Below are 27,874 nucleotides of genomic sequence, written 5' to 3'. Positions count from 1 at the left end.
AATTAGTGGTTTTACAGTTGACCAGTTATCCTGCTTGGAAAGTCTTGTTTCAAAATTAGAAGTGCTCATGAACACAGCCAAACTAGCAACCTTAAAATTAAAGTCTTCTGCTGATCCACGGACTTTTTTATGAAGTCAACCTCCACAGTGAAAAACAAAGTAGTAGGAGGCTATCAGAATTTGGGCAGTGTGAATGAGCAATCTAGAAAACCCTGACTAAAACATTAGAGAGAAGAGGCTCAACATAAGAAGGAACTCACTGGGAATTTCCTGGCGGTCCAGTGATTAGGACTCATGGAAGTCATGGGTTCAATCCCCGGTCAAGGAACTAAGATCCCGCAAGCCGCGCAGTGTGGCCAAAAAAAAAAAAAAAAAAAGAGGAACTTACTGACCATTCCAGCTGGACAAAATGAAATGGGTTTCTTCACAAGGATGCATATCCTTTCTAGAGGTGAAGCTAAGAGTAGCTGCCCTTCAGGCTGGCGGGAGCGTTGTGGCTGGCGGGCGCCCGGAGGGTTGCAGTATAGGGTATGAGTTTGAACTGATGATTTTGAAGGTTTCATTCCAAGTCTAAAGTTTTAGGATTCTCTTTCCCCTCCTGTTCTCTTTCTCTAATGTGATTCCCCCTCTTTTTCCACTCTTTCCTCCTCAACTTCGCTCTAACCTAGACTGGAGGGAGGTCCCTCCATACCCTTGCTGGTGACATCAGTTCAAAAGAAATGTGTGACCCCATTCTCAACAGGCCTCTACCATGGAAGGGGCAGGGAACTCCATCCAGTCCCAGGTAGGGTAGGGTCAGCTTCCAGGCCCTCCGCAGCTGCTTGCAGGCAGTCACACCCAGTCAGCAATGCACCCAGAAGACGGGGGTACAAAGGAAGGGGGTCCTCCAAGGAGTGTTTGTGTTGCACTTAAATGAAGAGAGAGTTCTTCTGATTTTTTGTTTGTTTTTTTAAGTTCAGTACTAAAATCTTTCTACAGTGTGATGTGCATAGGAATATATTTGTATAAACAGATTTGAATAAACCAACTCCTTTGGGAGTCTGCACTTAACCTGAGGCTAGAATTCAGAGGTTTGTAAACTTGAATGGAAAGGAAATTACATGTTTATTTTCACTAACTTCTAACTGAAATTTATCATTTCCTTCTAATATGAAAGTAGGCAACAAACCACAGTAGTATTTAGCACTACCGTGATTTTTTCACTAATAGAAATAACAGACATTTCATACCACATAACAGTTGTATAATCTCGAAATATCATTTACATTCATCATTGCTTCTACATTCTGATAGAACCACCATTAGATCTGTGATTTAATTTGTTAATAAACACATATATTACTACATCAGAACTTTCTTTTTCATATTTTGATGTCTGTGTTTGGATGTAATTGGTTTCCATTGTAATCTTACATATTTTATTTCATGCACATAAAAGTATTATTCTCAGAAAGAATTATAGTCTACACCAGAAGGCAATCTATGGCATAAAAATATTTAAGAACCCCTGCCCAGAACTTCTTTTCCTCAGGAACCATTTAAAGAATATTTTAATAGACATGTTATAAATGCAGCCCACTGGGCCTCTTTCTATATTCAGAAACTCTCCCGTTTTTCACAGAGCAGTGTGATTATTTTTTACTGTGGGAACTGAGATATTACAGGAGGCTGCATTATCCTTAGTAAATAAACAATCTGGAGAAACAGCATAAGAAAAGGAACAGCATTTCTTCCCAAGCTGGTGATTAATTTAGTGGGACGAAGAATTTAGATGTAATTTTCTAATTTCCATTTTTATTGGGTATTATATTTTCTCTTTCAAGAACTCATAAAACTGAGTCATCCTGGTATTTACAAATCCTGTCCTCAGGAAGATAATGCTCAGTGTGCCTTCAGATAAGCTACACTGCCTCAATGGTTTCCAGGTGGTAAGTATTAAAAGAGAGCGAGAAAGGGCAGAGTTATTGATGGCTCAAACTGGCTGGCTGCGAGGTCACATAGCAGACATACCAGACAAAGGGTTAATTCCCAGTAACCGGAACTCCACAGATAAGCCATTCATAACCCTCACTGTTTCCAGACTAGATAGGCACATTAAGTACACTCGAACCACAATAGTCAGAAGTAAGCCAGGCACTAGCAAAATGTTGAGAATCACCAACAAAGATAAGAGTCTGTATGTCTCAAAATCATGTTTTATGAGCTTTGGAAGGGAGCTCTTTTTATTGATTAGGGCTCTTGCCCTGTGTAATTAAAACCAACTTCAGTTTATTCAAAATATCTTTGTTGGGATAATTTTTTAAATTTATTTTATTGAAGTACAGTCGATTTACAATGTTGTGTTAATTTCTGCTGTACAGCAAAGTGATTCAGTTATCCATATATATACATTCTTTTTCATATTCTTTTCCATTATGTTTGATCACAGGATATTGAATATTGTTCTCTGTGCTATACAGTAGGACCTTATTGCTTATCCATTCTATATATAATAGTTTGCATCTGCTAATACCAAACTCCTAATCCATCCCTCCCTCCCCTCCCTTGATAACCACAAGTCTGTTCTCTATGTCTGTGAATCTGTTTCTGTTTCATAGATAAGTTCATTTGTATCATATTTTAGATTCCACATGTGAGATCATATGATATTTGTCTTTCTCTTTCGGACTTACTTTACTTAGTATGATAATCTCTAGGTCCATCCTTGTTGCTGCAAATGGCATTATTTCTTTCTTTTTATGGCTGAGCAATATTCCATTGTATATTCATCTGTCAATGGACACTTAGGTTGCTTCTGTGTCTTGGCTATGGTGAATAGCGCTGTTTGTCAGGACAATTTTTAATGCAATTTCTTTGTGTGCTATTATAAAGCCAAGACAATGTCTGGAGTTTCCAATTTAGTTGTTTTGACTACCACCTCCAAGCCCATTACCACCACCAGAGAGCATGAATATACAAACATATCTGCAAGCGTGAAAATGTTGAAGCCACCAGAGGTGCTGTACAGCTAATTTTCATTATAATGCTCCTCTTCCTCTCTCCCTTCTCTTCTCTTTCCAGTTCTACCAAGATGTTAAGGACTGGTGGCTGTTTGGGTTCTACTTCTGCATGCCCCTGGTGTGCACCGCGATCTTCTACACCCTCATGACTTGTGAGATGTTAAACAGAAGGAACGGCAGCCTGAGAATTGCCCTCAGTGAACACCTGAAACAGGTAAATCTAATAAGATCGTGAAGACGTGACCAAGACTGTTTTGTCCTTGACAACAAAAGGCCTATGAATACTGTATTTCGCAGATTTAGCCTGATTTCCTAAAAATAAAAATACTGTCAGGGCTTCCCTGGTGGCGCAGTGGTTGGGAGTCCGCCTGCCGATGCAGGGGACACGGGTTCGTGCCCCGGTCCGGGAGGATCCCACGTGCCGTGGAGCGGCTGGGCCCGTGAGCCATGGCCACTGGGCCTGTGCGTCCAGAGCCTGTGCTCCGCAACGGGAGAGGCCACAACAGTGAGAGGCCCGCGTACAGCAAAAAATTAAAAAAAAATACTGTCTTGTTTGTCTGTATGGTGGCCCTGCGGGCAGGGCCCAAACAGAGAGAAACTATTCATTTATTTTGCCTAGAGTGTATCAAACATGCGTGTTTGTGATTAACAGTACGTTGAACTGGGGTTGGAACTGTGCCAGGACAAAAAAAGAAGTATATGACTTTCTCCACGGGCAGGCTTTGCAGTCTTGTTGTGGAAATAAAACACAAACATGAAATAATTGGAAAATAGAATCACAAGTTGTGGTAAAAAGTAGCCTTTGCTATAGAAAGCCAAGGAGGATATGAGTAAAGTCATGGAGAAATTGTATGAGGGGGATTGAACTGTTCATGGAGGATAAATGGGTTCCATGGGGAAGAAGAAAAGGACAGGGGGCATTTCAGGTGGGTGGACAGGGGTCTAGTAGAACACAGCATGGGCACCATGCATTTGGGGAACTGGAAAAAAAGATGGACCTCATTAGAGCAACATCTAAGGTAAGACTCATGGTAGGAAACGGGATTGGGTACATAAGAAGCCACATTTTGGAGGGCTCAAAGTTCTAGAAGAAATCTGAACGTGTCATTAGGACGCTATTGGTCCTTCCCAGGCAGGAAACAGAACAGATAAAACTGTGAAGCTTATATTTGCTGGCTCTGTGACACTGGGAAAATTGCTTGATCTCTCTGAACTTCTAGTTCTTCAGAAAATGTATATAATAATACCTGCACTTTTCTGTACAAATACCAACTTAATTTTGAGTCTTAAAAATTTTAAATGAAATGTATAGAATAATACATCAAAGGGATGACCTAAGGCATGTGCAGTGTCTAATAGAACCCAACTCATAGTTTAGTCAGAAAATGTTGATATATATTAATTCAAAGAGTAAAACTAGGACTATGGGTAAGTTTTCAGTTTCAACAGACAAGTATATAAGGATGATGAACCATACCAAAAGTTAATGTGAGTTGTTGATGGAGCCTGGAAATCTGCCCTGTATGATGACCATACAACAAGCATCATTCTTCATTGGCAACACTTTTCAGCTAGAGGACTGATTTCTTTTTGAGCGTCAGCTCCCTATCTATAAATTGGACATAATAATATATGAATCAGTGTTATTATGAGAATCAAAGGAATTAATGTGCATACACATACTTTATAAAATCTAACATGTTATACAAATGGTAGCTATTATCTTTTATTATAATTTAACAGGAAAATTATCTTGAGAAACTTTAGTATGACATCATCCAGGCATGAATGTTTCAAGTACTCCAGATGTGAAACATATTAAGCAATTATTATGGCTCATTCCTGCAATGAAGATAACTAATTAGAATAGATTTGTGGAAAACAGTGTTTTAAAATGTTGATTTTGCACAAGCACCACGACTGAGCCTATTTAAGCTATGAGTGGCAACTGCTCTAAAAATAATTGAATGGGGATTGGGAGCGGTAATAAGATGCTGCTGCTTCACATTTTCATAGCATTTTTTAAAGTTTTTAAAGAGCATTTCCATGTCCTTTTGGTATTTGATTCCTCCAAACACCCTGTGAGATAAGCTGGACAGGCATTACCCTCATTATATAGGTGTTTAAGAAATTGACTCAACCAAATGGAGATCAGAACCCAAGACTTGGTCCCCATGCAATAGATATTCCCTCGTGTCTCACTCAAAGCTAGAGCAGGTTCTAACAGCAGGAGAGCAAGCCTGGCTGGAAGGCCTTCAAGTGGGATGGCAGGGAAGCTAGCTCAGAGTGAAAGACCCTGCCACCCTGTCCAATAACCAATATGGCTTTTGGTCTTGCTTCTTGTGTGGTTTTCTCAAATTTCTCTTCATTATACCAACGATACCTTTTATCACTTAGGGATTGTGTTTGGATGCTGGTAGCAGAAAACCCAAAATAACAGGGAGGAGACCAAGTAGGGGTTTATTTTTCTCCCATGGCAAGAAGTTCAGATGTCATTGGCTCAGTGGTCAAGGGACTCAGAAGCCAGGGTTCTGCTGGTGTACTGACCTTTCCATTTTTATTGGAAGACAGCCGCTATAGCTCTACCATTATATCTTCTATCCAGGCACAAGAAAGGGAAGAACACCGATCACATTAGTGTGTGTGCGCCAAAGGAGTATACCCCACGTTTTTTTTGGCCACGCCCCACGGCCTGTGGGATCTTAGTTCCCCCACCAGGGATTGAATCCGTGTCCCATGCACTGGAAGAGCAGAGTCTTAATCACTGGACCACGAGGGAAGTCCTATCCCCCACTTCTAAGTAACTTTTCCAGAAACTCCACACAACGATTTCTACTTAATGTAATTGGTAAGAACTATGCAGATGAGGAGGCCAGGCTCCCGTGCTGCCATGACAAAAGCAAGGATCTGACTGATAGTAAGGAAAACAGAAGAATGGATATTGATTAACCAAACATCAGACTGTCATGGCAACGTATTAAAAAGTTATCCTCTTTGAGGATGTGCACAGGGGATGTAACCTCTCCCCAATACCCTCCTTTTCTATTTTTCTGGGCACACTGTCTTTCTGTGTATACAAAATTGGCCCTTTAAAATGATCCCCCATTCCTGTAGATTAATAAATAAAGGAATCCTTTATTTCTCCCAATCATCGTTCAGTTTATACATTCTCTGAAGTCATAGCCCAGCTAACTAGCCAGCTAACTCTGAAAGATTAAAGAACTCCCAGTTCTTGGGACTAGAGCCACAATTTGTGACAACTGCCCTGAAATCTTTTTAAATGGCTCTATTAATCATGTGGGTTTATTGTAGGCTTCCCATACTTAACGCTATATGCTTCGGGTTGAACCAGCATTACCCTTCCAAACCCTGTTTTCAATCAGTTTTATTTTGACATTAAGTGATTCCAGTTACAGACAAGTTGCATTTTACATTCCCAGTGGGGCTTCCAAACGCATGCCCTGTAATACTCAAGTACAATGCACACAAATACTGGTTGCAGATAATTCTTAACCTATGGTTTTGCTGATCCTACGCAGACCCCAAAGCGTGTAAACCTGCCATTGGAGTCAAGCCAGGGTCAACATGTCCCAGTTTTTCTAATCGTCATTGCTGATAATCCTTTACCCTCATCCCTCTATTTGTAAACAATATATCCTTGGAAACTACATGTCCATGTCATTAATGAAAGAATTTTAAAAGCAAAAAAATCCCAATGCCAGGTTTCTCCAGGATCAAGAAATGGAGAAAACACGTTGTTCTTCCTTTTTCTTTTCTGTTTCCTACTCCTGTTTTGCTTTCCAAATATCTTCTTAGACTTGTCTTTTTTTTCCCCCCCATGCTGCATGGCTTGCGGGATCTTAGTTCCCCAACCAGGGATTGAACCCAGCCCTCGGCAGTGAAAGTACACAATCCTAACCACTGGACCACCAGGGGATTCCCTAGATTTGTCCATTTTTTATCATGCTAGGGTCAGTCACCTTGACTGCCATGCCGTCATTAATGCCGGTGAATTAACTGCTATTGAGACTTTTAACTAACCCTCACCCCACATATTCAACATACACACACACACAGACCCAGCCACGGTGTTGGCTCAACCCCAGCCAGTCCCCACCTCTGCCCACCATCGAACCTCTGTCTTGGCCCTGTTGACCAGCCTGAGACCACCATCCTTCCTGGCACCTGCCCCCGAAGAATCACTAGCAGCTCCTTGCTTAGAAATTAGACTCCAAATGTTTTCTTTTTCTTTTCTTTTTGTTTTTTTTTTTTCTGGCCACACTGTGCTGCATGAAGGATCTTAGTTCCCCGACCAGGGATGGAACCTGTGCCCCCTGCAGTGGAAGCACAGAGTCCTAAATACTGGATCTCCAGGGAATTCCCTGGACTCCAAATCTTGAAGAGGTGGAGGCATGGTGAGGGGCAGGCTGCTCTGGCATTTCTTCGAGTTACTCTTCCCCAATTTACTACTTCCTTTTGTGTAGCTCTTTCCTCTAGTAGAGAAACACTAAACGTATTGTCTTTTTTTTTTTTTTTCTCACTTTCCTTTAGCGTCGAGAAGTGGCAAAAACAGTTTTCTGTTTGGTCGTAATTTTCGCTCTGTGCTGGTTCCCTCTTCATTTAAGCCGTATTTTGAAGAAAACCGTGTATGATGAAATGGACACGAACCGATGTGAATTACTTAGGTATGATCCTCTGTACTCAGGAGGAAACTGGAGTTTCTCTGATTTCATATTTATAAGACTTTTACAAAACCACCTACTCTACATTCTCAATAGCCCTGAAAATTAAAACTGCAAAGTTGATTGTTTTTCTTTAGCTGACATAGCCCACAACTGATCTCAAAAATTTGCGCAAGCCATATCACTAATTTTGCTGCTCCCCTCCTGGGGCTGTGCATAAAATAGTTTGGGTTAACCAAGTGCTGGGTATATGTGTAAATGTTCTGCAGAACTGAAATTACCATTTAAACAAGGACTTAAGGGCTTCCCTGGTGGCGCAGTGGTTGGGAGTCCGCCTGCCGATGCAGGGGACGTGGGTTCGTGCCCCGGTCCGGGAGGGTCCCACATGCCGCGGAGCGGCTGGGCCTGCGCGTCCGGGGCCTGTTCTCCGCGGCAGGAAAGGCCACGGCGGTGGGAGGCCCGCGTACTGAAAAAAACAACAAAAACAAAAAAAACAAGGACTTAAAAAAAAAAAAATTCTGACTGCCACCTATAAGAAATGGCTTCTGGGCAAGAAAAATGCTTATTCTAGAGATAAATGCTAGTTAGCAGATTTGAAAACATGTTCTAATCTATCTCCTCTATTTTTCTTTTGCTCTAGTTTCTTGCTGCTCATGGATTACATCGGTATTAACTTGGCAACCATGAATTCATGTATAAACCCAATAGCTCTATATTTTGTGAGCAAGAAATTTAAAAATTGTTTCCAGGTAAGACGTTTTGCAAGCATTTTTTAAGAACAACCAAATGAGTATATTAAGTAACCAACAGGCATGGTTCATTCCAGTGGTAAATATCACTTTCACTAGCTGTACTTTTCAGTAGAGAAGTGAAAAATCACATTTTGTTACCCAGAAAGAGGGTCAAGTTGTCAGCATAACAGAAAAGCAATATCTATTCAGACAACAACATATTCAGAGGTTAAAGCAAAAAGAGCTAACTTAATAACATGCCAATTTAGTGTCCTGCTTTAAAAAGAAATACTCCAACTTGAGCTCTAGGCCAACAGAATAGATAAAATTTATTCATGATCTCAACAAAACATAAACTCATTGTTAAGAAATCTCTTGCTAAACGCTATTTAATAGTACACTTAATAATAGCCTTTTCAAGGAAAGTAAGTGTTTATGGATCTGGAAATCTGAACTAATGTAATTTAATTTGAAATCAATTTCCTTCCGTTCTTCAAAGTTCCCCATAGCTAAGCCAACCCATGTCCTCCCAAAGCTCCAAGCACTTCCTATTGAGGTGTCATTTTTCCAGTTCCTAGAATGATTTTAGCATAAAGTTAATCCTAACTGGATTCTGTTATCTTTGGCCAGGATGTTTAACTTCAGTTTATGGTACGTATTAGAAAGAGTAGCATAGAGTTCAAGGGTGCAGGATCTGGAAGCCAACAATCTTGATTTAGATCACAGCTCTGCACTAGCTAACTGTCTTATCAGTTCCAAGTGGTACCCCTCCTGCTTCCTCAGTTTGCTCATCTGTAAAATCAGATGCTCACTGTATCTATCTCATAAGGTGGAATGCAGTGGGTTAATATATGTTAAGTGCTTGAGACAACAGAGAGTGCTCAGTACGAGCTTCTTATTATTAGGGATAGAAGAGAGGAAAAACACAAGCGACTGCCCTTGTGGAACTTATAATCTAGAAGGAAACAGACAAATATTTTTTAAAAAATCATAGAAATCGATGAAACCTGGTGTGGAAGTTCTTGTTGCCACACTTTTGAAGTCTAGTGGGTCACGTTTACAAGTCATGAAATGCCCTAAGAAAGATTCTGCCCTAAGAAAGATTGACTAAAATGCAGGTCATAACAGATACATGACGTAATCTGGAGTTAGTATCAGTTTCTAATTAGTTTACACATTAACTAGAGGGGAAGGGAAAAAATCAAGGTGCAAACCCTCAGACATTAAACACAGTTTTGACTGATCTTCATAAAAAGGCAGCATACCCAGGCGGAAGAGCCCAATAGAGAGAGTCCTGGGTTCTAAGTTCAGTTCTGCCTCTTATTATCCTCTCTAAGCCTCCCTCTTCTCGTTCATAAAATGAGGAAAATAGCACCTACCCCCAAAAGCTGTTAAGAGCATCAGGTGAGGTGGCCAATGCAGAGAGCCAAGTAGGTGGTACACACTGAAGAAATGCCAGGCCGGAGACTTCCCTGGTGGTCCAGTGGCTAAGGCTCTACACTCCCAATGCAGGGGGCCTGGGTTCAACCCCTGTTTGGGGAACTAGTTCCCACATGCTGCAACTGAAAGATCCTGTGTGCCGCAACTAAGACCCAGCACAACCAAATAAATAGATATTTTTTTAAATAATAATGATTTTTAAAAACACTTAAAAAAATGAAATGCCAGGACCCTCCCAGCCCTTTCCACTCATGCCCACCCCAAATCATTGAACACTCTCCCTCCACCAACACTGCCTTCCCTTCCTCTTTGACTTGGTGAATAAATTAAAACAAGAAACAAGGGATCTGTTGCTTTGCAGTAGAATAAACTGTTTAACTTCTCCCTAGAGGTTACAAACTCCCTACCCTACATTACTAGTAAGGCTCACACTCTGTCCTCAAATGCCTACAGACATTCACCCTTTGTTGGTAGGCCTCCAGGTTCTGCAGGGAACAGGTTGTTGGCCTCATCTGTTTTTTTTGTTTTTTTTTTAATTATTTTTGGCTGCGTTGGGTCTTCATTGCTGAGCGTGGGCTTTCTCTAGTTGCAGTGAGCGGGAGCTGCTCTTCGTTGCAGTGCGCGGGCTTCTCATTGCAGTGACCTCTCTTGTTGCAGAGCACAGGCTCTAGGTGTATAGGCTCAGTAGTTGTGGCGCACAGGCTTAGCTGCTCCACGGCATGTGGGACCTTCCCAGACCAGGGCTCGAACCCATGTGCCCTGCATTGGCAGGCATGTTCTTAACCACTGTGCCACCAGGGAAGCCCTGGTAGCCTCGTCTTAATTCGAGTCTATTCTTTCTCCCAGTCTTGCCTCTGCTGCTGCTGTTACCAGTCCAAGAGTCTGATGACCTCAGTCCCCATGAATGGAACAAGCATCCAATGGAAGAACCATGAACAAAACAACCATAACACAGAGAGGAGCAGCCACAAGGACAGTATAAACTAAACATCTTAAGGAACATTCATCAATATACTTCAAATACTATTGGAGAAAAAAAAATCAACACAACAACTGCATCTCCAGAAATCTCTTCTTCCATCCTTCTCCCATGACTCAGTACCACCCCCTGGAAAAATGTTTTCCGAAACATTGAAGGGTTGACTGGTTTATACCCACAAATTCAACGAATCTTACTTTGATTTATCTAATTTACATATTCTGCATGTTATATTCAGCCCTAAAAAATGGTGGGAGTTGGCGGGGGAAAGGAGATTGTTCAGTTAAACCAGAAGGATATATACTATCTTTGCATGAAAATAGAGTTTTCGAGTACGTGGCTAGCTTTCATGGCGGTTCTGTAGAATGTTCCGTAAGAACTGGTCACCATGAAAAGCTTAGAAATTATAACAAGGTTTTCTATTTTTTTTAAGTAATTTTGTTTTTTTGGCCAAACATGGTATGGGTTTAAGTCTCCTTTATTTGAAATGTCCTTCAGTGCCAGTATTTTTTAACTGCATAGTTGCCTATACAAATGATGATTTGAGCTTATTTACACATATTTTGCCCCCAGAAAAGAAGAAGACATAAAATGGACTTCAGGTGAGCAATTAGGTTAATGTTTCTCATGTCACTGGCTTATTTTTAAAACATAAATTCTCAAGCTGCAAGAGCTTACAAGATCTTAAAGCACAGACCGATATCCACATACGGCAGTTTAATAGCTGCTATTCAAACAACTTTTAAGAATCTGTATTTTCTTTTTTAATGGTGTTTCATTACAGGAGACCTTGTGCATATTTTTATGTTAAATTTAAAAATAATGCTTGAATGAAATAGTTCTATTTTTCATGAGCCCAATTTTTTTAATGGAAGCATGTTATGTAAAATCAATACCATATACTAAAATTTAAATGTATGTGTCATTTAACTATGCCCAAGACTTTCAGTGCAATGCACAGAAGTCCAAAGCACAGCCAGGAGAAAAGGACTGAGTATTTTTAGAAGATTTGGAAATTTTCATTGAGGTTTATGTACCATGTATACGTGTGTGTATGTATGCAAATGTACATACATATATACATATATATGTATGCAAATCACCTCATCGTCTCTTGATTGCTTTTAAAATGTTAACTGGCAGTAAGACTTTTTTGGTCATTCCCTTTTTCACATAGGAATATAGGAAACATAATTTCAAAGAGGCCAGCTGAGTTTATCATGTCAGTGAAATATAATTGCCACCATGAACTTAAGGTTCTCTGGATTTCCAGTATGCACCTAAACACCTCCCTCACCCCAACTCCTCACATAGTCACCATTTCAAGAGGCCCACAGTGATTTCTGCTGGGCGTTTTCCACGATGTTTACAGACTGTGAGTACAGCAGAAAATCTTTTACTGTGTGTATATAAACATATATATATATATAAACAACCATACAGTTCTTTTAGCCAATTTTTCTGTGATTGTCTCTATGGAAGGCACTCGTGGGTGTGGTGTTTGCACGTGGTGGGATGGTTGTATGGACTTCACGTAATCTAATACTAATGCCCAGCAGTTGTGCCGAAGCACACACTCTAAGTGGAATCTAGGTAGATGTTCCTCTCGACAACCAGCCTCAGTCAGTTTTAATCTGTCTGTGTTCGTAAATCTTGTGACAGTGTTACTATTACAAATGGAACGTGGCAGGCAGCATGAAAAAGGACGAGCCATGGGTAGACAATGGGGTTTTGGTTCGTTGGTTGGTTCATTAGGAGAAAGCAGTATTTGGGGTTATATTTTTTTCCTGTGCTGGAGCAAAAGTCATTAACATTTGAAGTATTATATGGTCCCAGTTCCCAACTCAGTGTGGTGATGAGACTGACAAGTGGGCAGATGTTTCTATCAGACTTCGCCAGAAAGATTGCTGATGATAAATGAGCTCAGCCGATTCTTCGGGCTGTATTTTAGCACAGTCACGTATAAAATGATATCAGATTCCAGCCATCCAATGGCAGGGCTCCTTTACGTGTTAGCAGTCAAATTCCATTAGCCCACTGGTGTGTCACATGCAGTGATATATCCCTATAAGGTAAGCCATATGTTCACACCATTTTGTTTAGACAGATGTCTTTTTTTAAAGATGCTTTGTCTCTTGCATATTAAAAATGCATTTTACAAGTTCAAAAAGTCATAGATTTCTGAATAACCACACAGGCTTCCATGGGCATTTTGTTTATGGACCAGTAAGTGACCGTGGTTGACTAGTAGGAATATTTCCAATTTCTACCTTTATCACATCTTTTCAAGTAAATCTGTAGAAATGAGCCAGAAGCCAAGGCCCTGCACTGGCAGTGGCCCATAAATATAAAATAAAAGTTTACAGAAGCCTTGCAGGTGTCTCTTCATTTGTATATAGTTCTATGTAGGAAACGTTTGTTACACAATACCTATTGCAAACCTCTGCCTAGTAATAGCCAGGTGAGCAGTTTTACTTTCACACAGATGCTTCCTAACTGTACTCTACTCTCAACCAACTTTGCTGTATTGAACACTTAACTCTCCCATTCCTTCCTTCCTTCATCTTCCCTGTAAATTTTACTGAGCACCTGCTATGCACCAGGAGTTCTTCTAGGTATTGGGGATATAGCAGGGAACAAAACAGGCAAAATGCCTGCTCTCATGGAGCTTGTGTTCTAGAAGAAGGAGTTGGACAATAAACAATTAGGATCAATAAACAATGTGTCAGGTGGATACCTGGAGGAAAGGCTCGTCTACATACAACTGCTTATTTGACATTTCCAACTGGAGGACTAATAGACTTACTATATCTGAAACTAAGGTCCTGATATCCTTCTAACCTGTGCTGCTGTAATATTCCTCTGCTCATGTATTAGTCAAGGTTCTCCAGAGAAACAGAACCAATAGGATAGATAGATGAATAGATAGATGATAGATAGATACATACATACGTAGAAGATTCTCTGTGAGAATTGGCTCACATGATTATGGAGGCTGAGATATGTATGCCATGATGCGCCATCCACAAGCTAGAGAACCAGGAAAGCCAGGAATATAATTCAGTCCAAATGCTAAAGCCTGAAGAACAAGGGAGCTGCTGGTATAACTCCCAGTCTGAGGTCAAAAGCCTGAGAACCATGAACAGCTCGCTGGTGTTAAGTCCCAGGGTCCAAAGGCCGGAGGACCAGACGCACCAGTGTCCACAGGCAGGAGAAGATGGATGTCCCAGCCCAAGAAGAGACAGAGGAAATTCATTCTTCCTCCTCCTTTTGTTCTTTTCAGGCCGTCTACTGATGGGTGATGCCTGCCCATGCTGGTGAGAGCAGATCTGCTTTACTCAGTCTCCTGATTCAAATGCTAATCTCTTCCAGAAACACCCTCACAGACACACCCAGAAAGAACATATTCCTAGCTACAGGGTGTCTGTCCCTCAGCCCAGCCAAGTTACACAGAAAATGAACGATCACAGCCCATCTTTTGAGGTGTCAGGACAAAAGCCTTGAAGTCCTGTCCCACTTCTTCCTCTCACAGCTTATACCCAACTCCTCAATAAATTGTGACAGGCGCATCCTCAGACTATCTCCAGAATCTGACTCTCCCTCTCCCTCCCTCTTTTTATCTCTCTCTCTCTCTCCCCCCCACCCCCTGCCGCTGCCACACACACACACCTCCCACCTCCCTTTTCTGAGCCACCAACATCTCTTGCCAGGATAACTGCAATCAGATCCTACATGCCTACTTGTTTCCAGCCTTGGAAACACCATACTCTAACTGGAGCCTCTCTCTCCACCCCCATAAGTGGTCTAAAGGTGTTCACATTTCCAAGCTAGGCTGATCAGCAACCCCTAGGGAGTTTTCTACTAACAACTAAAGTAAGAAAGAGCCCTTTCTCACTGTTGCAAGCAGGGAGGGTGGGCATTGTGCAGAAAGTCAGTCTAGAGTGTAACAGAGATGAGAAAGCACATTTAAGTCCCTGGGTCTAGTTTGCCCTGCTGCTTTTCCGTGGCTTGAGTAAGCCAACGAACACATTTACCTTGGTGCCCATGCTAGTTAAATTTGGTTTTCTGTTGCTTACAATCACATGGTCTAAGAACATCTCATCTAAGTTATTTTTATTTATCTCTTCTTATTGCTGTTGTTTAAATTAATAGACTATGTTTTTTAGAGTAGTTTTAGGTTTACAAAAAAAATTGATGGAAAAGTCCAGAGAGTTCCCATATGCCCTCTTTTCCCTGCTTCCTCATACACAGTCCCCCCTATTCTCTACCCCTTGTATTAGTGTGGTGTATTTGATGAACCGATGTTGATAACGATATTATTAACTAAAGTCCGTAGTTTACATTAGGGTTCGCTCCTTGTGTTGTACATTCAATGGGTTTTGACAAATGGAGAGTGACAGTTAATCTACCATTATAGTATGATTCAGAATAGTTTCACTGCCCTAAAAATCCCCTGTGCTCCACCTTCCCTTCCCTCCTCCCCTCCCTCTTGATTTATCTTTTCACTCAACACAGATGTAGCAACAGCATATTACCCTGTGCTAGTTGCTGGGAACGTAAAACCGGATGTATAAATAAATACATGCACTGAAGTGCTTAGTGGTGAATCTGTAGCCATCAGCACCGGGGACGGTAATAGCACAAAGGCAAAAGCAGTCAACATTCTTTAAACTTCAGCGAGTGACATCAATGAGCACAGTGTGAGGGCTCTTGCTTCTACAGTTCTTATTTTAGCCAATATAATCATGTCACTGCTGAGACAATGGCATTACAATAAGCAACACAGCATTGTCTCTACATTAGGAGCTTTTTAAAAGTCTGTAAATACACGTTGTTCACCATCCAAAAATAAACCCACCCAGGAAATTTTAAATTATTACAGTAGTGAAACAAATTGGAGATTAAGTCCAAGAAACAGCCAAGACACATGTGAATCTTTCCCTAGTCTATTACCTCTATTGTTATTTTTAGTAGTATTGTTAGTCCATGAGAGTGTATTAAACACTATATATGTGTAGAGTGAAGAAAATGCAGTCAGTCTTCCAAAACCTTTCTAGGTTTTGGCCTGAAATTCTTATTCCTTTGTCTATAACATAACCTAGCACAGTACTGTACTTATTGATTTTTCTCCATACTTTAAACAAGCAAAGTTAAATCAAGGTACAAGTCCACCACATGCAGTTGATCTTTTCTGAAATTCCAATGGAGTCTTCACATTGAAAAATCCCAGTGTTTTTTAATAATCCTACATTTGAGAAGCTTCTGTCACACTCTCCTCTAAGTAGTAACAAAAAAAACCCAGCATCTATATTTGGTCCGCACTGATACTTCTACTTTTTTGTTTCTAAAACTGAAAGGAGACAGGCCACAGCTCTTAGAATCAGGGAATAATCAAGAACTGAAAATAACATTATAACTGCAAAGCCAGCTTTCCCCATGAAGCATGCTAACAGAGTTCACTTTTGATTTGATGAAGCCAGAAGTCCTAATATCTCATGGATTCCCAAGCTTTTAGCATCAATAATATTCAGTTGATTCCGTGTTTCTTCCTGGGAGGTAATAAATTAGGAACAGCAATTCCACCCTAAATAGAATCAGAAGAGTCATGAATCTTCCTAAGGGAATGTAGAGAACTCCACAGATTTTTCCTTTTTGGTCCTAATCCACACAGTCTCCTTACCTAATTTATGTACATGGAACTGATCATCTTTTATTTGAATTTGATTCCATGACAGTGGATGCAACTGTGTGCTTGGCGTTGTGTGACAGATTTGTCCCAGATGGTAGAGAGAGTACTGGACGCTGCCCAGACTATGTAGTATCACGTGATCAGCCAAACCACAGGCCCCAGGCACCTACAAGGCACAGCTTGTCTCCCTCCATTGACACAAGTTTTTACAGAATAAGCCATTTCTCCATGACATATACCTCTCTATTTCTCTCAGAGTATGACAATTGGGATTCACTACAATTAAATTCTTGTCTTTTAAAGGATCCTGAAATGAGAAAATCTACTAAATGCGATCAAGTAAGGGGAACATGTGTGCCTTTTTAGGCTTTTCAGGGCAAACATTCGCGCATAATGAAAATTTGATCTCCCAGGTCCAGTCTTTTCTCTATTTTAGGCAACCCAATGGGGTTAGGCCTGGATCACTCACTCTCAATCAAACCCCTGTTGGGAGGGATGGAATTCTGCTGACCAGCTTAGGCCAAGAAAGGACAACTCCTGGAGCTGAAGTTGGGACAGGGTAGGGGGGAGTAACTTCCCAAAGGAAAACCCATGTGGCCTTAGTAAGGGGAAAGGAGGGACTTCTCTGGTAGTGCAGTGGTTAAGAATCTGCCTGCCAATGCAGGGGACACGGGTTCGAGCCCTGGTCTGGGAAGATCCCACATGCCGCGGAGCAACTAAGTCCGTGTGCCACAACTACTGAGCCTGTGCTCTAGAGTCCGCGAGCCACAACTACTGAAGCTCACGTGCCACAACTACTGAAGCCCCCGCGCCTAGAGCCCGTACTGCACTGCAAGAGAAGGCACCACAATGAGAAGCTCGCACACCGCAATGAAGAGCAGCCCCCGCTCGCCACAACTAGAGAAAGCCCGCGCGCAGCAACAAAGACCCAACACAGCCAGAAATTAATTAATTAATTAATTAATTAATTTTGAAAAAGGGGGAAGGAGAACAGCTGCACCACTTCTTTTCTCCATCTTTAAGGATATTGTGCATATATCCTGCTCCTCCTTATTTTCTGCTGCTTTTTCACATTTTTAGCTCAGTTAATCCCTTGATTTGTATTCTTTTCTCTAAAAATAATTTTTGCTGTTTAAATTATAAAAAATAATATATAAAATGGATGTAGGATATATTTAAAGTCCTTGCAGAACAAAACAATAATTAATGAATGATCCATATATGCAAGGGGAGAGATCCCTCTACATGGGGCATTTTATATATATATAATATCTTACCCTTCAATATCTTACATTTAATTTATCCAGTTCTTTGCTACCACAGCCAAGCTACACTGACTGTACATCTGTTTACAAGTCTCCATGGAGACGTGTGTGATTTCTTTAGGAAAATTAAAGAGAAGCAGGATTGCAGCTGAATCATACATCCTGCCAGATTGTCTCCACAATGGCCCCACCAGTCCTGGATTGATCCATTAGTAAAGATTTCAGGGCTCTGGGTGCCTTGATATTGCTCCTCTTTACACGGTCGCCATCACATTGGAGGGGGACATACCTCTAGGTCTCTGTAGCAGACACTGTTGGAGACCTGACCAGATTCTCTTGGATCCTTTATACCAGCTCTGTTCACCCATCCCCACCTTCAGTGTTTCTGCTACTATTTGCTCCTGTAAATTTCAGTGGCCTGCCTTTGGACGCTGGAGCCCTCTAGCCTGTAAGGAGAAGAAGAGGAGCCTGGGAATTTTATATCCACCTCGATCACCACCATGACCTGTGGCCAAGGACTTACCAACGTGTGAGTGCAAAAGCCCAGCTCTTGTGTCTCTGGTGGGGTAAACAGCAAGCATGCCCGGAGAGCAGCCTCACCTGAAACCTCACCCTAAGAAAGGTGAGGGAGCTTATTCCCTTTCCCCAGCCTGCCTCTTCTACTCCCTCACTGGTTTCTTCTGGGGGCTGTACCTTAACAAACCACTGACACCCAAATCCCTGGCTCAAGGTCTCCTTCTGGAAGAACCTGACCAAAGACGGCACACATTTCTATCTCACTGCTGAACTTAAATGGCAAATTGCAGACATTGAACGTGTCAGGTTCTTTAGCAAACTAAATGGCATCTGGGATTGGAAACCACTCTTTCAGGTTTTCTCTGTCTGGGGCAGCTGAGCGTGTATGAGAGCTCTCTGCTAACCGGCAATCCAGACTTCCTCAGCCTCAGTCCCATTTTCTGTGAAGGCCCAATTGACCACTTTAGGAACTCCATTTCAGGCTCTTTGGAGCATGGCTGTTAAGTTTTTCTGTGTATCCAAACATTCCTCATATCGGAATTCCACTGCTATTGCCCTTAGAAGAACGTGCCTCTCCCAAGTGGCCGCCAAACGAAGGTTTAGGTCATTTATGAAGCTGGAAATCAATGAGACGGGTAACAAGATTAGTCAGCTGTGGGTTGGGAAATGCACGTCACAAGCACAGGCCACTCTTTCAAAGGGTTTGCCCGTGAGGGTACTAAGAGCTAAGATGACAGCGTGAGGAAGGCAGGGCCGAAGGAAAGGTTTTTATCTCTTCAAGGGAAAGACAACCTCAGCATTTTTAGGACAGTAGAATTAGGCCCGTGATAGGAAGAGATCACAGGTGGATGAAAAAAAGAAGATAACTGATGGATCAAGGTCCTAGAGGAGATGCAAACAGCAGCCTTGGAAAGGAAGAAGGATTCTTCCTCACTGAATAATCAACGGCATCTGTTTCTTCAGGCATGTGATTTCCTATGAGTTTCTACTCATGAATGTCCTTTGTCCATATTAAGAACAAGAAAAGGCCTGCTTGTACTGTACGTAGAAGAGTGTCCCTTTTAAATCGTACCTTACAGGAACATCCTGGAAAGATACCCACCCAAGTGCACTGTCTGAATGAACTCTTCAGCTAGGTCAGCTCCTCGCTAGATGGACTCAGGGAAGACTGACCTACAGCTAGAGTCAGACCATCTCATCCACACTCCAGGCTGTCCATAGCTGCCAGTGGAAACCATAACTGTATGACTTTCCTGTAATGAACATGTGTTGCTCTGTAAACAGCATATACATAGAAAGAGAGAAAATTTATCTTTGGTTTTTGGTGATGATAGTGTTAAACTTTCTTCAATTTACCAATTGTATTAGTCCAGGTTCTTCAGAGAAACAGAACCAATAGAACATACATGCATAGCTACACATAAGAGATATATCACAGGAATTTGCTTGCATGATTATGGAGGCCGAGAAGTCCCACGATCTACCAACTTCAAGCTGGAGAACCAAGAAAGCCAGTCGTATAATTCAGTCCAAGTGCAAAGCCCCTAGAATCAAGGGGGATTGCATAAGTCCTGGCCTGAGTCTGAAAGCCCGAGTACCAGGGCCTCCAATGGTCAAGAACAGGAGAGATGGATCACTCAGCTCAAGCAGAGAGAACACATTCACCCTTCCTCCATCTTTCTGTTCTATTCAAGCCCTCAGCAGATTGGGTGATGTCCTCCCTTGTTGCTGAGAGCAACCTTCTTTACTCAGTCTACCAAATGTTAATCCCTTCCAGGGACACCCTCACAGACACACTCAGAAATAACATTTTACCAACTATCTGAGCATCCCTTAGCCCAATCAAGTAAAAATAAAATTAATCATCACAGTTATGCAATAAATATTTAAGATAAATCAAAATCATTTTATTACATGCTTTCTCAGAGAATCTATCAGGGAAAATAAGTTTTCATTAAGCTGGATAATAATACTGTCCATATACCTATGCCTTAAAGCCTTTATTTTACAAACATTTCCTAATCTCATAGCTGTTCCACATTAAAGAGTCTCTCTCAGTCTTCCAAATAGATCAGTCAGGATGGCTGGTGGAGATTAAACCCTGAAGCGGTCTAACACATTTTCCTCCCCTTCATCTGTGTATCCATGGAGAATCTATAAAATTCTAGACTTTTTGTAACTCCTCCCACTCCACTGAATGCTCCGTTTCACAATTCATTAATTCGACCTGGAGTTCAGTACTTCTTCCACGTTGACCCTCTGTTTCTCAGATTCCGCATCACCTGAAGGTATTCAGCAATTGCTCTATACTGTAAATTGCACAATACCTTGGGCTTAGTTAGTTGGTACAGCCACACGCTTTTGTCACCAGCCCAGCATCCCATGGTCTCTTACAATCAAAAAGTTGAAGGGTCACGGGAACTTACTATTCTACTGAACAATGAATTAGTTCAGGCAAAATAATGGCATAACTTCTGACCACACTTGGGATTAGTCATCATCCCACCAGGTTGTCCCAGTACTCCAGGGAACACTGTGTGGTAACACTCGAGTACTCTCATCTGAAATTTATGCTGCATGACGTACGATCTTACCAGCTCTTGCCTCTGTTGATTACACAGAATGCAACAAGAAAAAGGTTGTCATTCTGACTGCTTAAAGGTCACTTTCTCAGAGAGATTTTTCCTGACCGCACAATGTAAATTAGTCACCCCCTCACTCTATCGTTCAGTCTGTTTTAATTCTCTGCACAGCACATATCGCTGAATGATATTTTTCCTGCTCATTTAAGGTTGTCTACTGTCTAGTCCCTTCCATTATATAAAGGATCTGGTCTATCTTGTTGATTGTAATATACCCAGTGCCTGCAATAATTCTGGATGGCACAGAGGAAGCCCCCAGTATGTATATGTTAAATGAATTAAACCAAGGCGAAACAATTAAAAAATGGCTAGGAGACCACCTTAAGGCTACTTTTAATATAGGATGATCAGAGAAGGTCTTTCTGGGGAGACGATTTTTGAGTTAAAATCTACATAATGACAATTTGATAAGAGTACAGGAATTCCCTGGCGGTCCAGTGGTTAGGACTTGGCATTCTCACTGCCGTGGGCCTGGGTTCAATCCCTGGTTGGGGAACTAAGATTCCGCAAGCCGTACAGTGCGGCCAAAAAAAAGAAAAAGGTTTTGATTATTACACTGGCCTGTTCATTTTTACTTTGATATGAGACTGTTCTTATTAACAAAGGGCTTTTTAACTGTTGAAGAGTGACCCCAAAAATTATGGACTTGACCCAAGATTTCAACAGAACAGGTATAGGACTGAACTTACAGAGTGGGTGTAAAAAGAGGTCATGAGAGAAATCATTTTCAATGCCTCCCAGAGTATTTTCCTTTGTAGTATTCCAGATTTTTTTTTTCCTTTGTCCCTGAAGCTCCTTCCACCATTAAGGCTTAATCAACTGAAGGGAAGTGATGGCAGATACCATCTAGAACAAAAGACCACGTGGAAGACATGATGAGGGAAGTATCCACCAGAGTAGGGAGAATACATGCTCTTCTGATGAGCAGTGGGAAAGTCTGGGGGGAACTATGTGCACATCCCACCTGGGTTCTTCAGGGTTTCAATGCTCCTACCCTACACTCCTAAGACTTAGCCAGTTGAGGGGTTTGTTGATTATGGAGACAGAAACCAGGCCAAGAGAGACAAGCCAGAAGCCTCAGGATGGTGAATCGTGCCCTGTGTAGAAAAAAGGTCCAGTGCATTACAGCTCCTATTTGGAACACATAAACAGACCACCTCACAGAGTGTCTGCTGACCTAAATCAACATGGGTGTCTGCAGCAAAGGAGGGATAAGCATGAGTTATTAGAGAGAGAGGACTGTACTATCTTCAAGTCTCCCATACTTTCCTATGTAGTGCAGAAAGGACACAGAAGTTCCACTTGCTCCCAGAGAATGTCACGAAAGCTAGCCAAGAGTCAAGACGAGGGAGCTTGCCCTTGGGTCACTAGAGAGAGTTGCAATGACACTGAAGACCACAGGTAAGACAGAGTCTGCCAGAGAGCCAGGAGGACAAGGCTGGACATTTCAGCAGTGGACGCAGCGAAGACAGAAGTCACTCCCTGCAGAGGTGAGGCTGTGTCTCAAGGGGTGAGCAATAGGAAAACAGAGAGAACGGTAACACTTGGGCAAGGAGACCTTCCCCAAAGCTATGAAGATAAACAAGCTCCCTTTTGCCCCCAGACACCATCTTGGGTATAAGGAGAAGGAAGGGAAACTCTCCAGAAGAGAAACAACTCTGGGAGGGAGTCTGAATTTTAAATTGCTTGAATATGAGTATAAATTACCTTCTGATTGTAAGCTTTAAAAAATGATATTCGACAATCACCAGCAATTTAAGTAGGTGCAGAGGAAGATGAAGTCAGGTATAGAAACAGAGAAGCTAAACTTGTCACACAGTGACTTCAGATTGATTCCAGTTTAACCATACTCTGTATGTACAGTGCAAGTGTCCCCTCCTAACGTTCCAGCTTGAGAAGCTCAAGCATGCTTAGTTCAACTGACAAACCTCCTCACTGGGAGCCCTAGGATTCCTTTGATCTTTACTTGTCCTGGAGGCAGAGGTATGGTGCAGATAAGAGAGTTGCTTCTTCTATGTGCTGTGGAGTCAAGGAGAGGAGACTCGGCTGGGCATTGCTTCCACACCCACAGTGGCTGTGTGATTTACGGGCAGGACACTTGAGGCCGGCAATATGAAATTCCCCAATGACCAGGACCATTGATGGCGTGACCCTGAACTTCTCTGGCAGTGATCAGGGCTCTCCAAGCCCTGTGTTCACCTCCACACCCCCCATATACTTCTTCTCCCTTCCTTAGCCTCTCCCAGTTAAAGCTATTTCCCTCTTCTCCTGTTGCCACTACAGAAAAGTTCTCTCTTCTCTTTTTCTAACACAGTATTAATGGCTAATAGGTAGAGTCATGATCATCCATTGAACCTAGGTCCCATAGCACCAGTTCTTTTTTTTCAGGAGCAGGAACAGTTTTTCCAGATCTCCCATTCCTGGAAGGGAAGAGAGAGCTTTGCTTCCCATGCTGGAGAAGGTCACGCAAACATTCCCATCCCCAGAAAGACAAATGACTTCTACCAATGCCAAATAGAAAAGATAAACCTAAGACAGTTTGGTGAACAAGAGAGATTGACACTAGTAAAACAAGATGGTTAACCAAGATAAAATGTGGAATCCAGAAAAACAGAGGCTCCAACACCGTAGAGAGACAAAGAGATGTCCCAGAATAAGATGAAGAGAAGTCCCAGGATGACAGCTGAGCAGCAGCTGGCCTAGAGCAACCAGTCCAGATGACAGCAGGAGGACGGAAAGGGGGTCTTGTCTCCAGAGGAAAAAGACAGAATTAGTAGATGATCTAATATTGTCCAAATTATGACCTTGCTCCATTGTAGTAATCAGAGAAAGGAAAAATATAGTTGTGTGTGTGTGTGTGTGTGTGTGTGTGTGTGTGTGTGTAAGATGGGGGCGGGGTGGGGGTGCAGAGATTGATTGAGGTAAGATCTCATTTACCCTGAAAAGAAGCCAAAAGATAATGTATAAATTTGACAAATCTAGGGAAATGCAGTGTAACCACATTGTTCAAAAATATGGAGTTAAATACTAGTAAAAACAGTTAAAAAGTTGAAAGTGGTTGCCTCTGGGGAGCAGGTCTCAGGAGAGGTAAAGGATGGGGCAGGGATCTTCTTTTCTTCATTATTAGCTATGGTGGATTAAAGATGGTCACAAATTCTTTGACACTCTTCCCATGGAGAGGTGGAGTCTATTTCACATCCCCATGAATGAATTTGGGCTGGCCTATAACTGATTAGAAGCTTCCACTGTGGCTCATGAATCCCTGAACCAACATGTAAGAAGACCAACCACTCCCTCGAGAGGCCACATACAGAGGCCCTGAGACGGTATTAAGAGAGAAATAACCAGCTAAGCCCAGCCTTCTACCCACCCCACCAAGACACCAGATATGTGAATGAAGCTTGTCTTCAAACCGCCAGACCAGACCAGACCAGAGGACCACAACCAGTTAACGCCATGTGGAACAGAAAACTCACCCAGCCAAGCCCTGCTTGAATTTCTGATGGGCAAAATCATGAGACATAATAAAATTACAGTTGATTTAACTTATTACATATTGGAGTAGTTTGTTATACAGTGATAGATAACTAGAACCTAAGTCTTTTAGTACTAAAAAGTAGCAAGTCTTTAGTGCCAATGTTTTAAATGTACATGTATAATTTTCATTAAAATAGAAATTAATTTTAAATAGTTTGATCTGAATAAGGTCAGTGGATTGTATTGATGTCAATGTCATGGTTTCAATACTGTGCTGTAGTTATACAAGATTTTACCATTGGGGAAGATGGAGGGAAGTGCATGTGGGGTCCCTCTCTATTATTTCTTACAACTGCATAAGACTCTACAGTAACCTAAAAATGAAAATTTTTTTTTTTTTTTTTTTTTGCGGTACGCGGGCCTCTCACTGTTGTGGCCTCTCCCGTTGCGCAGCACAGGCTCCAGACGCGCAGGCTCAGAGGCCATGGCTCACGGGCCCAGCCGCTCCGCGACATGCGGGATCTTCCGGGACCGGGGCACAAACCCGTGTCCCCTGCATCGGCAGGCGGACTCTCAACCACTGTGCCACCAGGGAAGCCCAAAATGAAAATTTTTTAAAAATAACTTGAAGAGTTGAATGTTTGTATCTTGTCACATTTATATATTTTTAACAAAAATTGTGTCATACTTTACATATTATCTACATTCCATTTAATACATTTTGTATTCATACCTATTTCTAAGTCAGCACTTAAAGCTTATTAATTTAAATGACTCCATAATATTCCACTGTATGGATTTACTATAATTTATTTAGGTAGCACATTACTGATAGATATTTAGGTTGTTGTTCTTTCTAGAGACTGTGTACTCTATCAGGTCAGAATTTTAATTTCCCTGAGTCATAAAATCAGAGGCTAGGCAACATGGCAATATTCCCCCTACTCTAAACTGAAGGGAGTTATTTCTACCCTTCTTATGATAATTCCTTTCCTATCTTTACAACTTCCATAAGCAGTTATAGAATCATTAATCCTTCTGCTTTTAAATCCAGGAAGGGTCCACATATATGTGCATAGCTAACTCAGCTTCTGGGTAGCATATTGCAACTCAAGCTGCTAGATGTCAGAAAAAAAACATAACAATTAAAACTCAAAGTCCCAGTCCTGAGTCACCCTGTTTGAAGGGGTTCTAGAAAAAGTGAAACCAGGGAATTCCCTGGCGGTCCAATGATTGGGACTCTGCACTTCCACTGCAGGGGACCCGGGTTCCATCCCTGTTCAGGGAACTAAGATCCTGCATGCCCCGAAGCGTGGCCAAAAAAAAAGAAAAGAAAAGAAAAGAAAAAGTGAAACCAATAAAGAACACAGACATATGAAAGAAAGAACTGATCTTGAAAACTAGGTCTCAAATCTCAATGCTTCCAATACCCATCCTCCCCAAAATAATTATTTAATCTGAGTAGCATGTTTTACATTAATGATATCATTAAGATCAAAAGAAAAAGTGAAAAGGATGTTCTAGGTGGATACAGCCATGGATTTCTGGGCAAGAATAAGTCACACTGCCTTCTAAAGACTCTTGTGCTTTTAAGAAAATGCATCTGAAGTGTATTATTCATTCATTCATTCAACACATATTTAAGTGTCTGATAGTGTGTCAGGAGCAGACAAAGTCAGCTGTGGCCCTGGAGGAGCTCATACTCTAGTGTAGGGACAAAGAATCCAATAGACAAGTATAAACAATGTGGCAGACAATAATAAAAATAAATAAATAAGCACATTGTAGCATGGAGGAGGGCACTCAAAGCTTTTATGAAGGAAATTAATAAAATCTTAAAGTAGGAAGAGGCATCGTAGGTGGGGAGAGAGAGGTCATTCCAGGAGAAGGGCAGCATGGGCAAAGTCCCAAAGCAAGCATAGAGCTGAGTGTAGCTTGCAGGTGGGGATGGTACATGGTCAGAGATGGCTCTACAAGCAGTTATATGATGCCCAAGTAGGCACTGGAAGCACGGAGTGACATGAGAGACAGCCTATGGCCAGATCATACAGGGCTGTGTGCCTTTCTGCAGAGTGTGAAGTTTCTTCCTCCACTCAGGGGGATCCAATGAAGAAGAGCTTTACTTAGGGTGAACATATGTTCCACTTTGACCAAGACTATTCCCGTTTATGCCTGTTGCCCCAGGGTAATTCTTAATTAATAGTGCTCGTTTTCACATTCAAATGTGTCCTGGTTAAGAATGATAACCCTAGTTATCACTCTAGGTATGACAGATCTACTTCCAATGGTACTCAGGTCATTGGAAATCTGCTTAAGTGAAAAATAGCAGAAAAAGGTAGGAAGGAAGGAAGGAAGGTAGGAAGGAAGGAAGGGAGGGAGGAAGGAAGGGAGGGAGGGAGGAAGGGAGGGAGGGAGGGAGGGAGGGAGGGAGGAAGAGAGAGAGAGCAAAAGAAATGAACTAGTTTCCATCCTGCAGAATTTGATAAATGCTAAATTAAATAGCGGTGAAAGATCAGATGCAAAGTTTTCATCCAAGACACACAGTAGCAATTTTTATGAAGTCTTTTGCATTGGGAAACCCAAAAATATGGATTCTACAACCTTTTCCTTCGCTTTCTTATTCTTTCTTTTGCAAGATTATCTTTTTTCTTGAAATGATACTTGCTGGTTTATAAAAGGAATACATGAACATGATAATAATTATGAAAGTATAAAAGGAAAAATTAAAGTCTACCTTTCCTCCCCAACCCAGGCCCACGACTCAAACAACACCATATGAATTCATCAGTTTACTAAACAGGATGAACCTAATTGGGTAAAATAAAAGAAGAGGTTTTTTATTCTCCTCTTACTGCCCCTCTTAGCGTTAGCTAATTCCTGAAATAGCAAACAACGGGCCTGCAAAGCACACCTTTCATATGCGAGCCAACTAATCCCAAGCCCACACTCCACCACCACCTTTATCTGGCTCTGGCACTCAGGGACCCTAACTCCTTGCCCTAATTATCCCAGAGCCAAGTACCAAACCACTTGGGACAGCCCCTAAGCTCCAGAGCTCTCCAAAATTATTCAAACTAGGAATGACATCGGCAAGATGGCCAAACAACCCATCCCCCACTCTTAGTGCCTACTCCAACAACAATGTAGCACTCATCCTCAGACAAAAGTGCCTTTGTGGGAGCTGTGGATTCAGCACCATAGGCCAAGGGACCCAGGGACACTCTTGCCCCACCTCCCACCACTTTGCATTGGGTAATAGGCATGTAGATCTTGGTCCCAGCTGTGGACCCTGAAGTGGCCCATGAACCAGCTCCAGCTGCTCTCAGACACGGTCTGGGAGCCCCTGGAGAACACTGCCTTAGACAGCCACCCACAGATGGGAGAGTCTTCGTGGAAGTCCAAGTTTTCAGCAAAGAAGGGCCAGCACACCACTGAAGCCAAAAAAAAAAAAAAA

General features: G+C 41.8%; 1 protein-coding gene and 1 long non-coding RNA gene across 3 annotated transcripts in view; one reads left to right on the top strand and one right to left on the bottom strand.

Moving 5' to 3' along the window:
* Nucleotides 1-13,205, top strand: part of EDNRA (endothelin receptor type A) — a 62,772-nt gene extending 49,567 nt beyond the window's left edge. For both annotated transcript variants that reach the window (XM_019926550.3, XM_019926549.3), the window contains exons 5-8: nucleotides 3,061-3,213; nucleotides 7,551-7,684; nucleotides 8,322-8,430; nucleotides 10,699-13,205. In XM_019926550.3, the coding sequence (XP_019782109.2) occupies nucleotides 3,061-3,213; nucleotides 7,551-7,684; nucleotides 8,322-8,430; nucleotides 10,699-10,839 (537 nt within the window). In that variant the 3' untranslated portion in view covers nucleotides 10,840-13,205. The remainder of the gene's footprint in view (nucleotides 1-3,060; nucleotides 3,214-7,550; nucleotides 7,685-8,321; nucleotides 8,431-10,698) is intronic.
* The window catches only part of LOC109548561 (uncharacterized), a 385,148-nt gene that overhangs the window by 308,397 nt on the left and 48,877 nt on the right, over nucleotides 1-27,874 (bottom strand). The gene's annotated exons all lie outside the window — the stretch shown is intronic.

Source organism: Tursiops truncatus, chromosome 5, assembly GCF_011762595.2.
Source record: "Tursiops truncatus isolate mTurTru1 chromosome 5, mTurTru1.mat.Y, whole genome shotgun sequence".
Classification (NCBI taxonomy): Eukaryota; Metazoa; Chordata; class Mammalia; order Artiodactyla; family Delphinidae; genus Tursiops; species Tursiops truncatus.
The sequence above is the reverse complement of the archived record's forward strand: the minus strand, read 5'-3'. Positions and strand labels throughout refer to the sequence as shown.